Source organism: Cebus imitator, unplaced genomic scaffold (genome assembly GCF_001604975.1).
Source record: "Cebus imitator isolate Cc_AM_T3 unplaced genomic scaffold, Cebus_imitator-1.0 Scaffold14, whole genome shotgun sequence".
Lineage (NCBI taxonomy): Eukaryota > Metazoa > Chordata > Mammalia > Primates > Cebidae > Cebus > Cebus imitator.
Genome location: NW_016107329.1, coordinates 10,745,539 through 10,761,923, shown reverse-complemented (window position 1 = coordinate 10,761,923; position 16,385 = coordinate 10,745,539). Strand labels below are relative to the sequence as shown.

Genomic DNA, 16,385 nt, shown 5'->3' with positions numbered 1-16,385 from the left:
CTGGGATTATAGGTGTGAGCCACCACACCCGGCCATTTGTGTTTTTAAAGGAGTCCTTAAAGGGTACCACCAGTTCTTTATTGATTGTCTGCTTATGTGTTATTCAGGCCTGCGTATTCATTTCCTTTCATGGTAGTGAAGATGGGGCTGGAGAGTTGATAGGGAATACAGAGGGACTTGGGCAAAAACTGATCAATTGGTTTTCCTCTAGACTTTTTCTTTAATGTGTTTAATCTTTGATTCACTGAGGGGAGACAAAAACAGACCCTTCAGACTTGTGTAGTTTAAATTTGGGAAACGTTTTTGAAGAATTCTTGTTGGTTAGAGTATGCATAAGGCTACTGTTCATGTTTTATTTATTTAAAAATTAATGCATGTCTATTGAGTATAATATTCAAGTCAGTATCTCATTATTAATGAACTTACCCCAGGTCTTGCCTCACTTGCAAACATTTTCACTTTTAAATGTTTTACTTTTGATTTAATTTCAGTCTTAGAAAAGTTGCAAGAATTAATGGCCACGTTCCCAGGTATCCTTTCCCAAGACTACCTGAGTGCTCAGAGGCTGCTACATTGATGTCATGATCCCTGTCTTTTTTATTTTTATTTTAAATATTCTGTATTTACTGATGCACGTACATAGGGTCTGAGATTAGACAGAGCTTTAGGAAATTCATGATTTGTAATTTTTAAATTTGCTAGTTATTTTGTCCAAATAACTCTTTACACCTGAGATACTCTTGTTTGCTTCACTAATTTTGCTTGTAGGTTTTTTTCAGAAATGCATTTTGATTGATAGAGCTAAAATTAATCGTTCTTGACATAAAGTATATTGTGTTCTTTACCATGGGTCTGCTCTGTTTAGTACTGCAATACCAGTGGGCTTATACCACCTACTGGTTTATCTCATTGTAACTCAGCTGACTACTTCATCTACTTTATGTGGGTTAGAGCTTAAGAGCTTAGGTTCTGAAGTCTGATTTGGGTCTGGTTCTTGGTTTCAGGTTCTGATGGTTCTGTATCCTGGGCAAATACCTTCGCCCCTCTGGGCCTTCCTTTCCCCATCTTCCAGATGTGTGTATGATGGTGCTCGTCTTGTGCGATTTTGCGTATGTGTGAGGAGTACGTCAGACAAATAGGAAGTGTGTAGTATATCTGCTGCTACTTTAAGGAGAACATTGATAAAATTTGAGTATCTTCTATCCCTAAGATGTCTCTGGCCTTTCTCTGATTTGTTTGTAGTTCTCTGACATCTGTTTTTTGTTAGACCCTAAATTTATAAACATCCATTTAAGTCTTTGATTAGTTTTGGGAAGGTTCTCTTTTAATTTACTCTAAATATTAATAACATATTTACTGTAAGAGTTTGGTAATTTAGATAATTACATTGTATATTTGATCACTACATAATTAAAATGTGGGAATTTTGTCTCTTTGTTTCCTCTGTGGGTTAATTTTTCCTCAGTTTCCCTAATGGGAGTTATAACTTTGTTGTAAAATTGCATTTTTTTTCAAATGTGTGGTTAACTCTAAGTAGCTGTAAGTGAGCTTTATAATCATTCATCTCATAGTAATTTATTGCATATCTACCCAAGAAAATGCTCCTTTTTATAATAAGTATAAAATATCAATAAAGAGAAATTGTAAAAGGGAACCAAGTAGAAATTCTGGAGTCAAAAAGTACAGTTACTGAAATGAATGAACTCATTAGTGGGGCTTCATAGCAGATTTGAGCAGGGAGAAGAAAGTCAGCAACTTGAGCTTAGGTCAACTGAGACCATCCAGTTTGAGAACAGAAAGGTAAAAGCGGGAAGGAAAATGAACAGAGCCTAAGAGACCCAAGTTTGATGAGAAACATTAATCTACACATTCAAGGAGCTCAGCAAACTCTCAAAAGTAGGATACGCTCACCACAGCAAGACACATTTAGGTTGAGTATCTCTTATCCTTATGGAGTCTGGATTTTGGAATGCTTGCATTGTACTTACTAGTTCAGCATCCCCTATCAGAAAACCTGCTCTCAGGAATGCTGCAGCAAACACTTTGTGTCAGTGTCATGCCAGCGTCCCAGAGGCTTTGGATTTTTGAGCATTCTGGATTTCGAATTTTTGGATTAGGGATACTCATCCTATATAACCAAACTGTAGAGACAAAGCAAATCTTCAAAGTGGCAGGTGGGAAAACCTGAAACTATGAAGGCCACAAGGTGGGAGGATAATACATTCAAAAGGCTGAAAGAAGAACCATGATGACTCGAGAATTCTGTATCCAGCAGTATTCCCGTTCAAAAATGAAGGAGAAATCAAGACATTTCTTGATAGATAAAACCTGAGAGAGTTCCTAGAAACACACTGACTACCAAAATTGATTCACGAAGAAATAGAAAACAGGTAAAGAGATTGAATCAGTAATCAAGAAACTTCAGCAAAGGAAACCATGGGAGCTGATGGCTTCTCTGGTGAGTGCTACCAAATATTTAAAAAATTAACACCAATCCTTCTGAGACTCCTTTAAAAAAATAGAATAGGAAGGAACACTTCTTAACTCATTTTATGAAGTTAACATGATACTACACAAGTAAACAACATACCAGTATTTCTTATGAATATAGATGCAAAAAAACCTCAGTAAAATACTGGAAAACAGAATTCAGCAGCATAGTAGAAGGAATGTGTGCCATGGCCAACTGGGATTAATCCCAAGAATGCAAGGGTAGTTCAATATACTCAAAGTCAATCGATGTAAGATATCTTATTAAGGTAACAAAAGGAAAAACGATCAACTCAACTGATGCTGAAAAACCATTGGATGAGATTGAGTACCCTTTCATAATTTAAAAAAAAAAGTCAAATGTGGAATTAGAAAGGAACATAACTAATAAGGGGCATCTGTGAAACACTGACAGCTAAAACCATGCTTAATGGTGAAAGATTCCATGCTTTCTCCCTAAGGTCAGGAACAAGACAAGGGTGTTCACTCTTACCACTTCTTTTTAACATTGTTTAGAAAGTTCTGGCCAGGATAATTAGTCAAGGTTTAAAAAAAAAGAAAAAGAAAAAAGGCAAAAGCATCCAGGTAGACAGATTTGAAAGGAAAAAGTAAAACCAGCTGGGTGCAGTGGCTCACAGCTATAATCCCAGCACTTTGGGAGGCCAGAGCAGGAGGAGGGCTTGAGGTCAGAGTTTGAGACCAGCCTGCGCAACATCGTGAGACCCTCTTGTCTGCAAAAGATTAAGAAAAAAATGACCCAGGTATTGTGGTGTACACCTATAATCCCAGCTCCTTGGGAGGCTGAGGTTGGAGGATCACTTGAGCCAAGACTCTGAGGCTGCATTGAACTGTGATTGTGCCACTGCACTCTGGGTGACAAGAGTGAGACCATGTCTCCAAAAAAAAGTAAGGCATTTCTGTTCACAGATAACTTGATCTTATATATAGAAAACTAAAGAATCCACACATGCTTTATAATAAAGATTATATATAGGTAGAGAGGTGTATGTATAGCTGTTTAAAGTGTAATTTCACCAGGCTGGCAGGGTATAAGCGCAATAACAAATTTCAGTTATATTTTCACATACTTTCAATGAATAATCCAAATACAAAATTAGGAAAACAACCCCACTTAAAATAGCATCTAAATAAGTTAAATATGTAGGAGAAAATTTAGTGCAATACTTGTACTCTGAAAACAATAGAACACTGTTGAGGGAATTAAAAAGACCTAAATAAATGGGAAGAAGACATTCTATGCTTATGGATGGGAAGATTTGATCTTGTTAGGATGGCTATACTCCCCCAACACGAGCCATGCTTTCAATGCAGTTTCTATCAAAATTCCAACATTCTTTGCAGAAATGGAAAAGTTGATCTTCAAGTTCACAAGGAATTGCAAGGGGCCCTGCGGCCAAAACGATCATGCAAAAGAGCCAGGTTGAAAGAGACGCTTTCTGATTTTAAAACATGCAAGGTAATCAAAACAATGTGATCCTGGTGTAGTGATAGACCTACGGTCAGTGAGATGGAAGTGAGAGCCCAGAAGTAAATCTTCATTTTTGTTGATTTTCAACGAAGGTGCCCAGATGAATCAATGGGGGAAACAGAGTCTTTTCAGGAAATGATAATGGGACAACTGAATATCCACATGTAGACAGATGCATTGAGATCTCTGTCATACACCATATAAAAAAATTAAAATGGATCACGCACCTAAATCTAAGTGCCCAGGTTATAAAACTTAGAAGAAGACATAGTGGTAAATCTTTGGGACCATAGGTTTGGTAGCAGTTTCTGAGATATGTTACGAAAAGCATGAGCAAGGAAAGAAAACAAGTAAATCGGGCTTCATCAAAAGAAAAACTATGTACATCAAAGGGCACTTGTGAGAAAGTGAAAACACCACTCACAGAATGGGAGAAAAGGATTTCTAAATCACTAATCTGATAATGGTCTAGTACCGCATCCCAAACACATGAAGAACTGTCACAGCAAGAAAAATAACCCCCTTTAAGAAGGATGTGAGGAGATATATCTCCAAAGAAGATAGAAAAATGGATAATAAGCACTGAAAAGATGATCATTATAGGGAAATGCACATCAAAACCGCAGTTAAATACCACTTCACAGCCACTAGGTGGTCAACAGAAACAAACCAACAGCCAGAAGATAACAAGTGTTGGCAAGGATTTGAGAAATTGGAAGCTGCATGATTGCTGGTAGAAACACAGAATGGTGCAGCCACTCTGGAAGGCAGTTTGGCAGTTTCTAAAAAAATTAAATACGGATTTACTATGTGACCCAACAGTTCTGGTTCTACGTATATCCTCGAGAAATGAAAACACGCATTCATATAAAAGCTTGTCTGAACATTTGTAGCAGCGTCGTTTATAATGGTCAAAAGCGAAAACAGCTCTAGTGTCCATGAATTGATGAACTGATAAGTACAATGACGTATATCCATACAATGGGATATTATTCAGCCTTAACAAAAAACTGGAAATTTGATATTTGCTACAGTGTGGATGAACCTTGAGAACCCTATGCTCTGTGAAATAACCCAGATGCAGAATGCCTTATATTGCACGATTCCATTCGTATGAAATGCCCAGAATTGGCACATCCATAGAGATGGAAAGTAGTTAATGTTGTCAGGGGCTGGGGGCAGGGAGGCAGAGAGGAGTGAGTGGCTGCTTAGTGGATATAGAGTTTGTCTCGGCTGATGCAAATGTTCTGGGGTTAGATCATAGGGACGGCTGCACAGCCACATTGTGAACATACTAAAAGCCACTGAGTTGAACACTTTAAAATGGTGACTTTTATAGAAGTAAATTTTCTCTCAGTAAACAACAAACAAACCGTAGAAGTTCTGAAAGCACAAACGCTTGGTGGGGAATGCCAGCTGCGGTAGCCCCTGGGCCCTTTCCTGGGTCTTCTGTCTGCCTGCCAGGTTTCGGTGCTCCTATTCGCCACGGAGTCACCGTGCCTAAGTCGAGCCCTGTAGCTCTCAGGCTGCACAGCTGTGTGGCCGCACGTGGAGCTTTGCAGGAGTTTCAGTGGATTGGTGTGGGCATGAAGATTTCCAAAGCCCCACGGGGTTTCTCCTGTGCACTGAAACTTGAGGACCCCGGCCTACCCACCCTCTGATTCCCTGTAGCAGTCCCCAGAGTCAGGTGAGGACCCGCAAAGTTTGTTCTAAAATTGAGGTGATGGGAGGGGGCTGATTTCAGAGTGCCACCTCCTTCCACACCGGCTCTGCACACTCATCTCCCCTCCGCACTCAACACTCACACTCCTCCGTGCAGTAGTGCAGGCTCCGGGAAATTCCCTTGGAGGGGAAAGGTGGGAAGGGAGTGAGAGATAAAAGACTACAGACTGGGTGCAGTGTATGCTGCTCAGGTGATGTGTGCACCAAAATCCCACAAACCACCACTAAAGAACACTCATGTAACAAAACACTACCTGTTTCCCCAAAACCTGTGGAAATAGAAAATTTTAAAAAATAGAAATTCTCTTGGAAAGAACTCTGCTTGCTTTAAGTAGTTTGTCCAAACTTAATATCAAGTCAGTGATATGACAATATGCGAGCTTATTTCTTAATAAATAGAGTAAAATTTGACACATTAAATAAGGATTAGTGCGTTTCAAAATACTGCAGCAGCTTAACATGTGATGTGAAATGTGTGGCTCCTGTTGCTGACAAGCACGGCTACTGTGGCTTGTTAGTCGAGTTTATAATTGAAGGAGGAGGTAAATTTCAGATAGATGTGAGTGAACGTAAAGATGAGATTATTTTTTCTCCCAAGTCCACAGACCCCTGCTGCGTTCTCTGCCTGTGGGTCCTGGTGAGGGAAGCACAAGTTAGAACAGGATCCAGAGCTTTTCTTTGACTTGGGGTTTTACAAACACCAGCTATGCTTGAGTCTGGCAGGGCGCTGGTGTGAGAGCTGCACTTTCTGTAGTGACCCGAAGCCTGGACACATCTTGGCCTCCAGCTCCTCCTGCCTGGGAGCGGGTGGATGCCTGTTGAATGAGGACAGATCCGTCTCCCTCTTGGCTGTCTCTGTTCAGAGCTGTTCCTCAGGGACTTCGTTACATTGGGCCCCTGCCAGTCTCAGGGACCTCTCAGTCTCTCTGTTGACGGCCCAGCAGAGCTCACTCCATGTGTGAAGGCTTTCCCCTGTCTTCCTTCCTGGAAGCTCTTTGAATGTGATCGTGGCTGAGCACTGCACTGCCTGCCTGCCCAGCTGCCTCTGGCCTTGGCTGATTTGTGACTGAAAGATAAGAGAAAAACTTTGAGATGGCATCTTTGCTTTGTGTGTCTGCTGTGGTATCATTAAAAGCTGCCCCTAAGTCTGACATCTGAGATTTTACTTTTTAACAATAAAAAAGATACAGACCTTTTAGCCCACTAGTGCTAAGAATGGTATCTACATTTTATTTTGTTTTTATTTTATTTATATCTGGTATATTTGCAAAGGCAGACAAAAATAGAGGGTCATAAGAGTTTGGAAGGTATTCTGCATAATTAAGTTGGAACCCACTTTCAGCATTTGGGGACAAGTTTATATTTTTGCCGCATAAATGCAGGTACTGTAAAAGTAAACCAAGTTTTTCTTGCATTTTTACTATCTAGAGAAGCTGCATGGTGAGTCCTTTCTGTAGCTAACATGGCTTCTTCCCCCTTTAAACCGAATCAGGTAAACAAGTTATGCCAATGTATTCAAGTTACAGGCAAAATCACTCAGTTTCATTTGCCTTTTAGATACTAAAGATTAGGTGCTTCAACTAGCAGCAAGAAAAGACAGGCCAAGTTAAAATTAAACTCTCTTGTTTTCAAAATTAGATTTGCGGATGTGATTTAAATGTTTCCTTAAATCCTGTGATAATATTCTAAAACTCTACATCCTTGAATTTGAAGACCCTCAAAGTATGGCTAATACAGAGTATCTCTGGATCTTTTTAGCACTCTTGCTGCATTACTGAACTATAAAAGGTTACCGTATAAATATCTTACTGTTTTGGAATTTTTATGCCATACCTCTTGAAATATTGTAATTGTAAGTTTACCTTGTAAATCATCCTTTGTCGTACAGAGAATCTGACCAATTCACTCATTCCCCTGGTCCAGTTGCCATTTTATTTTTTCTAAGTGTGGCCTTAGCAGAAATCTCTCGTTAGCTGCCTGCATGATTGGCAAGTTGAAGTTGGAGTTTTTTTGTGGTCTGTATTAATGGATCTGATTCTTAGAAGTTGCTTGCTAAGAAAATTGCCCTCTTCATTTCTGTTTTTAGTAGGGAGGCCTTGGCATTTGTCCAACAATTAATGAGAAATCATGGTACAATTATGTTTTATTTTTTTTTCTTAATTCTTTCTGCGTTTGACATAATGGTGAAAATTAAAGAACCTTGAGTGGAAACTGCCTCAGTAAAATAAAAGCATGTCGTAATTATATTCTGACCTTGGTTTTTTCTCTCTATAACTATATATTTTTCACAGAATTAATTATATTCTAAAGCATACCCAAGCTCTCTGTTTGCTGAGATGTTTGCCGCTGGAATGATTGCGTGCGGCTTCGCCCTTAGATGAAGCAGTGCTTTCCTGACTTCCAAAGATGTCTGAATTGTCTGAGGTTTTTTATGGTTTAAATTTTCTGTATTGTTCATACTGATAAAAATCCGGCTGTACTCCAGCTATTAGGATAAATTAGTGTGTTGTCTGTAGAAACAAGCTCTTCTGTCTAACTGAATAACAGACTTACAATTTATGTGCAATTAATCTAATCTGTAATATGGTGAGCTACAGAACAGTTCCAGCATGAGCACGGTGACTTAGTCGCTGTTGAGATTACTCATGGGGGCTTATTTCTATCATGCACAACTTCTGTATATGTTAAAGTGAGCACGGCTCCATGATAGTACTGCTGTTTATCCCTCAAAGGTAGTATAGGTCAAAAAAGTCTAAAATAGATCAGTGAATGCTTTAGTCATTTAAATGGATACTTAAGGTTAAGACATTTTAGTTAAAAATAAATGTAGCAGTCTCTTCCCTATGGTCATAAAAATGTTGACATTTATTCATGTGCCTACTTATGAAGGAGATTGGCTGTACATAATTGATACTTTCTAGCCCTTAAAAGGATCAAATATAAGATCTTGACATCATTAAAATTTTGTTTCCCTTAATGCTTACTATTGGCAGTAGATTTCTGTGAAAGAAAAAAATTGTTTTTACTTGGTTGCCCTGGGAAAATGATGTTATTTAAAACAACAGCAACAATTTACTGGTAACATGTGTTCATTACTTGATTCTTTTATTAAACAGTATTTTTTTCTAATAGAAAAATATTTGCAGTTTAAACAACGTTGATCACATAAGCACATACAGAGGATAAAGTTAAACTTCTTTAGTAACCTACAAACCAGACACATCCTCTTAATATTTGTATATGCCGATTTTTTTCTGGTGTATTTGTGTGGATCGTATTATGCACAGTATTTTGTCACCTTATTTGGTTGAAGCAAATAATGAACATTATTTTATGCCATTAAATATTTTTCTTTGACACCAAGGCTTATTAAAATGATCTCTGAAACTCTATTTTGTGAATATAATTGTTCTGTGGTCTGCGAGGGGAATTGGTGCTAGGAGCCCTGTGGATACCAAAGTCCACATGTCCTCATGTCCTGCAGTCGGCCTTGTGGAACCTGTGTGTTGGGAGAGCTGGTCTTCCATATGAGTGAGTTTCACACCGCAAGGATGCCATGTTTCCGCGTGTGCTCTTGGTTTGAAAACATCCACTTATAAGTAGGCTCACACAGTTCAAACTGGCGTGATTCAAGGGTCAGCTGTACATGTGATTTTTTTTCCTGAAAGACGTGCACGTTTCATCAGATTATTGGAAGGGTCTGTGGCAGTTAAGAACAATCTGTTTTTAATGACGACATGGTAATATTTTATAATTCATTTCAATATTCTCTTGTTTTTAAGACATTTAGTATAACGTATTGGAAGTATAATATATGCTTATGAAGAATATTTTATTCCAATAATGCAAGTATAACATTTTATTCAGAGTTTATTCATGTTCGCAAATGAGACTGTCCTGTAATATTTTTGGTATTTTTCTAATCACATGTGCTAGTGTTATGCCAGTTTCATAAAATCAACTGAGGGCATCCTATATATGTTTCTGTGGCCTGGAATATACTGTAAGCCACCTAAGAATTATGTCTTAAGAAATGTTAGTAGCCCTGTGCCTTAGTGATAGCATTATGTATTTCCAGTTTATTCTGAAGATACTGCATTTCAGGGTCTCCTCTCTTTTGCTTCTTGGGTTAGTTTTGATCATTACATTTTGCTAAGGAATCATTCATTTTGTATTGCTACGTAATCTAAAAAAATATTTGGGATTTATGGAAAGATCACCAAAAAGGCACTTTGGGTGTGATACGACTGAAATGTATTTTACAGTCTCACTGGAGAACTCAGCTGCCATGCATCACAGGGCAGTGCTGGGTCTTAGGCCTTCCAGCTTTTAATTGAAAATACGGCCAAGTGCTGAGGTCATGGTCCCAGTGCTATTTCTCTCTCAAAGGCAGTAGGGCTCCTTTGAGAAGTGGCTGATTCTGGGTCTTGGGAGAAACAAAGCTAAGCCTGGAGCACCTTCTATAGCAGAAAGCAGGGCAGACCACTTGTGTCCAATGTGAAGGACTCTGGAGCGCTTTGAAGAGGCTTCCCTCCCCACATAGGAGATGGGGAGCTCTAGGAAGAGCATAACTGTGATGAGGGAAGCACTGGGTACGCGTAAATCCACGCTCTCATGATAATAAAAGTCGAATTGGTCACCACTGGAGAAGGTAAATAGAGGCATTATCAGATGCCTCCTCAGCATTTTTTGGTGTAGTCAAATGATTTTCTCTTTTAATCTGCTGATATAATCAATTATGGTGATATTAACAATTCCTAATGAGGCATGCTTAGAGGAAAGGATGGTGTTTTCAATAAACAGGGCTGGCCCGGCCAGTAGAGAATAAAATGCCATCCAGGAGAAAACATAGTCTTCCCCCTTACAGTGTACTGTGTGCCAGGATTATGCTGCGTTTCAGAGGAATTAAAGATCTAGGTAATAGGCCGGGTATGGTGGCTCCTGCCTGTAATCCCCAGTACCTTGGGAGCCTGAGGCAGGCAGATAGCTTGAGTTCAGGAGATCGAGACCACCCTGGGCAATATGGTGAAACCCTGTCTCTACCAAAAAATACAAAAAATTAGCCAGGCATGGTGGTGTGCTCCTGTGGACCCAGCTACTTGGGAGGCTGAGGTGGGAGGATGGCTTGAGCTGGGGAGGCAGACGTTGCAGTGAGCCACGATCTTGCCAGTGCACTTCAGCCTGCGTGACAGAGAGAAACCCAGTCTCAAAAAGAAAAGAAAATCTAGGTAATAAAAATAACTCAATAGAGATACTGAAAGAACATGATGGAGAACATTCTCATCATCTAGGAGTGGGAAGCTCTTAGGAAGACAGGAAACTCAGAAACCATAAAGGAAGACAGGTGTTTATCTGCGTACAATAGAAAGAGATCAGAACAAAATCTGGACCATACTACAGACAGTGGCAAATGATTAACTTGGAAAAACTAAATTCCTAATATTTAATGATTCACAAATGGTCACTATCCCTAATGTACAAAGAATGTATATTAATGAGAAGACAAAATGAATAGAAAGATGGGTCAAGGGCATGAAAAGACCATTCGCAGGAGAAGAAAAGCAAATGGCAGTTAGAACTATGAAAATACGCTTGGCTTCATTTTTGGTTAATGACAGCAATGTAGGATAACCATGGTTCCACCTAACTGGCGAAATCTAAAATAAGCAAGGATGCAAAAACAGGACATCCTGTCCGTGAGAGTGTCAGTCTACGTAGCTGTGTAAAAAGGAAACCTGGCATTGTCTGTAAAAATTAAAAGTTACTTCAGTTCAGCAGTTGTGCTTTTATAAAACAAGTTTATAGAAATAAAAGCTGAAGTCTGTTAGGGTATATGACTGAAAAAATGAAAATGGCCTTATTGTTGTAGTGGCAAATAAACTGGAAGCAACAGCAGTTGAATTTCCTCCACATTGTTCAGTGTCCTTTCTGATGGCAGTGTGCCCGTCAGGGTCAGTGCAGGGGAACTGTGTGCCAATGAGGAAGAATGCTCCTGAGCACGGTGGTTCCTGGAGGAGCCACACAGCAGGGTCACTTCTACAGTGCCACCTGGCTGGTGCTGGCCCCTTGTACATGTGGGTACATGTACAGCAAGTTCTGCCCATAGAGCTTGGGACTTCTCTGTGAACAGAGGGCACCAGCCTGGGCACCTCTGTGTTCCAGGCTTTGGGGCTCTGTAGAAGAGAGACTGCAAGGGCAGGCAGAGTGATGAGAAGAGACACAGCTGCTGCCTGTGAGGTAGGGAACTCTGAAAGCCTGCACTGTCACTGAGGAAGAGCTCTGTGCAGCTCAGAGGGCTCAGACTTGGGTCCTCAGTGCTGTGCTGCAGAGGCTCTCATGGGCATGCTGAGTCTCCAAGGAAAACATAACTTGTTTTGTTATACTTTAGTTTTAAAAGTCTGGGAAATACATGGTTCAATTTAGAGAGATTTCTGTGTTTCATACAAGTTTTATTGTATAAGTGGGCAAGACTCCCTGTGTCCAGAGAACTTGGCTTTCTAGAATAACTTATTCTTTGATGTTGCTGTTGGTTAATATTTTGCCGTAATATCACTTTTTAATGTTTCAATGCCCCTTTGCTTTCAGTTTTTTGTAGCATCAGATCCAACAGTTAAAACAGATCGACTGTGGCATGACAAGTATACTTTGAGGAAATCGATGATTCCTTCATTTATTACGATGGATCAGTCTAGGAAGGTAGGATTAGAAAAGATTTTTGTGATTTTGATGTTTTATGGCTATGTATACTTGGATTATGTGACAAAACCAATTTTCAGTTAAATAAAACTTCTGTTTTGAGGTTGTTAATGTTCTTGAGATGAAGTGCATGTTAGTTGAATACATCAACATAGTAGCTGTTCAATGTATCTTTGAGTTACTAGAGTTCGCTCAGTACTGTAGCAGATGCTCTTGTTAGTTTTTAATCAATAGCCAATTTGTAGCTTATGAATATTTGTAGTATTTGGGCAGTCATTTTAAATGTACATAAAGGTAATCATAGGATGTTTTTCTTTTTAGGTCCTTTTGATAGGAAAATCAATAAATTTCTTGCACCAGGTTTGTCATGATCAGACTCCCACTACAAAGATGATAGCTGTGACCAAGTCTGCAGAGTCACCCCAGGACGGTATGTTGCTGCTGCTGGCGGCGGCGGTGGTGATGATGATGATGATGTGAGGATGGTGAGACTCATGGTAGCAGTGTTGCTGATGATGTGATGATGGTGATGTGCTGAGAGTGGTAATGATGTTGGGGATGGTGAGGATGGCGTGGTGGTAGTGATGGTGGTGGTGGTGTGGTGATGGGGAAGATGGTGGTTATGATGGTGGTGATAATGACGTTGGGGTGGGTGGTGAGGATGGCGATGATGATGGCGTGGTGGTGGTAGTGATGGTGGTGGTGGTGTGGTGATGGGGAAGATGGTGGTTATGATGGTGGTGATAATGACGTTGGGGTGGGTGGTGAGGATGGCGATGATGATGGCGTGGTGGTGGTAGTGATGGTGGTGGTGGTGTGGTGATGGGGAAGATGGTGGTTATGATGGTGGTGATAATGACGTTGGGGTGGGTGGTGAGGATGGCGATGATGATGGCGTGGTGGTGGTAGTGATGGTGGTGGTGGTGTGGTGATGGTAAAGATGGTGGTCATGATAGTGATAACGATGTTGGGGTGGGTGGTAAGGATGGCGATGATGGTGGCGTGGTGGTGGTAGTGATGGTGGTGCTGTTGATGGTGATGTGATGATAGTAATGACAGTGATCATTGTGATGGTGATGGTGATAGAGATGATGGTGGTGATAGTGGTGACAATAGTGGAGGTAATGGTGATGACATGCTGATGTTATAGATTACTTAAAAGTATTTTTTGTACCTTATGATTATTGGAATTACTCTGTAAAATACCTTAATATACAGCTAGTGCTTGACTTATGACCATGGTCGGGACCGCAGACCGGTCGTAACACGATTTGGTCGTAAGTTGAGTAGGCTATATGTACAGTTGAAATGGTGCACGCGGAGTTGGTAGTGCTGCCGGAAGCTGGTCCGCACTGTCGTATGCCCAGCTGGGCAATATTTGTGCTGCCAGACGCGGAGCAGTCGTGGGTAGCGATTGTGGTCGTAAAGTCGAATGGTCGTAAGTTGCATAGGTGGTAAGTCGATCAATACCTGTATAGTATTATGTGTTTGTATATATAGTACTGTGTAAATTTTTAATTTCCTTTTTATGCAGAGTTAAACAGAAAGTATGTGAACAGGTATTGCTGTTTTGTCTTTCTTACTAATTTGTGTTACTTTTAAAACGATAAAGCGACAGTGTGTGAAAATAAGAAACTAACAGAAAAAATATTGCTATCGGTACCCATGCTTTGGGATGCAAAGACTTTGTGTGGAGAAGAGCCAGGACTTAGCAAGTGTTTATTGCATTCATAGTGCCACGCGAGTGTTCAGTCTGCGTGAAGCACTGAGGCTCTCCCTCTCTTCCTTTTCCCTATTTGCTGCCTGCCTCACCCCCAGTAATTTCATGATATTTTGTCTATGGCTAATTTATGTTTATAGCTCTCCAGTTTTGGCTGTATTTGCTATTTATATTGTCATGGTTCACTCAAAATGTTTATTTTGCATAGGACATTGAGGTAGCTACAGGAAAGAGATGATGACTTCACTGTGACTGTTCCTTTCATGAGCTTACCAATCTGGTCATGGAGAAGGAGATGTGTAATAAAATAACCAATGTCAGTAATAAAGGTAGAAAGTGATCAGGGAGGTAGGATGTGCAGGTAAAGTGCTTTGGGTATGTTCAGACAAGGCTCAACTGGAAGGGTCTGGAAAGGGGCAGGAATTGCACTGGCTCTGGGAGGAGGAGGAGAATTTGGTTGTGGGTTGGTGCAGCCCAGGACAAAGGAATAACATGTGTGATAGTGCAGATGAGAAATAGTGCCAGTTAGACTTGTCTAAAGATTATAGTGAAAATAAAGAAAAAAGGTGTAAGTTGTTATTACTTACTAATGTGACAGACTGAAGAGAGAGACAGACAAGGACCTCGCGAGGAAGTAAGATAGGTTACTGGGTGTGATTTTGGTTGCGGATGTTACTGGAAGGACAGACGTTCTCTGACAGGACGTGGCTCTCTGGACAGGAGGGCTGGGGATCAGGAAGTCAGTCATGGCAGTAGAACTGAGCTCACAAGGCCAAGTCAGGAGGGCAGCAGGGAATTTGGGAAGAAGATAGCACTGAGAGAGGAGTGTCATTTAGGGCAATTTGGTTTTCAGCAGCTGAGAGGACTTACTAAATAGAGGCTTCTAGCATGTATTGGAAATGCTATATGGAAACCCTGGTTAGAAGTCAGGGCCGAATATAGAGATTTTGGAAGTGCTTATCTCACCATGGTAACTCAGGACAAGGCTGGATGCTGTAGCAAGAGCTCCCTCGTGGTCCAGGGCAGATACCCTTTCCAGGCATGTGAGAGCCACAGCCCCTCTCACCCTAAAGCATTCACACACAATTTTACATGTATTTTTGGGTGGCGGGCGGTCCATAGACCTCGAGTTAGCTCCTGGAATAGAGATAAATGTGATCCAATACAGATTTTGCAGAAATGGTTCTACGCTGAAGAGGTGGAAGGAAAAGAACCTGGAGAGCAGTTGAGTTGGAGTCATGACCTTTCATAGTTACCAGAGAAGACGGCGCACACATGGCTGTGACGGGCTGTGCCTGGGACAGGGTGTCCCCCTGCGCCTGCCTTGGTGGAGGCTCGCTGTGCAAGTTGCTGCTGCCCTGCTGCCGGCGACCCCATACCCACCGCCCCACGTCTGCAGACTCAGTCAACTGAGATCAAAACAACTTAAACCAGCGCAACTATTACAAAATACAAATAAAAATACAGTATAACAGCTACTTATATAGCACGCACAGTGTGCTAGATATTATAAGTAATTCAGAGATGCTTTAACCGGTATGGGAGGATGTGTGTAGGTTAGGTGCAAATATTGCTCCGTTTTATATAAGGGACTTGAGCATCGGGGGATTTCAGTGTCTGTGGGGGTGGTGGGATTGGTCCCCTGCAGACGCTGAGGGCGACGGGGTGCTGTTCCTGCTGCTGCTGCTGCTTCTCTGTGATGACTCCTGCTGTCACCCTTGTCCTGTCCACAGCTGCCAGGGTCTGTGGAGAGCCAAGTTTCTGCTGTTGAGTTTATAGTACAACTGGGAAGATAGAAGATACAAATCCTAAAAACTCCCAATAAGATCAAAAAACAACAGAACACATCAAATTCATCTTTGTCTGTGAAAAGGTTATGAAGATTTAAAAATGTGAAAAAAGAATAAAGAGCGAAAATTTAAAAACTGGAGCACAGGAGAGATGCCTCAACCCTGAAAAGCAAAGAGTGTACCGAGGAGGCTCCGCGCTCTGTGTCTTCATAGGCTGCTTTGGGCTAAGGCTGGTTAAGACTGACTCAAACCTTCTCTTTGGAATGAATTTTCTTATATTTCCCCCCAAGACACTCTTGTTGCCCAGGCTAGAGTGCAATGGTACAATCTTGGCTCATTACAACCTCCACTTCCTGGGTTCAAGGGATTCTGCCTCAGCTTCCTGAGTAGCTGGGATTACAGGCATGCGCCACCACACCCCGCTATTTTTTTTTTTTTAGTAGAGATGGGGTTTCTTCATGTTGATCAGGCTGGTCTC

General features: G+C 40.9%; 1 protein-coding gene across 2 annotated transcripts in view; it reads left to right on the top strand.

Moving 5' to 3' along the window:
• The window catches only part of TUBGCP3 (tubulin gamma complex associated protein 3), a 94,591-nt gene that overhangs the window by 42,495 nt on the left and 35,711 nt on the right, over window positions 1–16,385 (top strand). For both annotated transcript variants that reach the window (XM_017502250.2, XM_017502256.2), the window contains 2 exons: window positions 12,287–12,397; window positions 12,719–12,827. In XM_017502250.2, coding sequence (XP_017357739.1) covers window positions 12,287–12,397; window positions 12,719–12,827 — 220 coding nt within the window. The remainder of the gene's footprint in view (window positions 1–12,286; window positions 12,398–12,718; window positions 12,828–16,385) is intronic.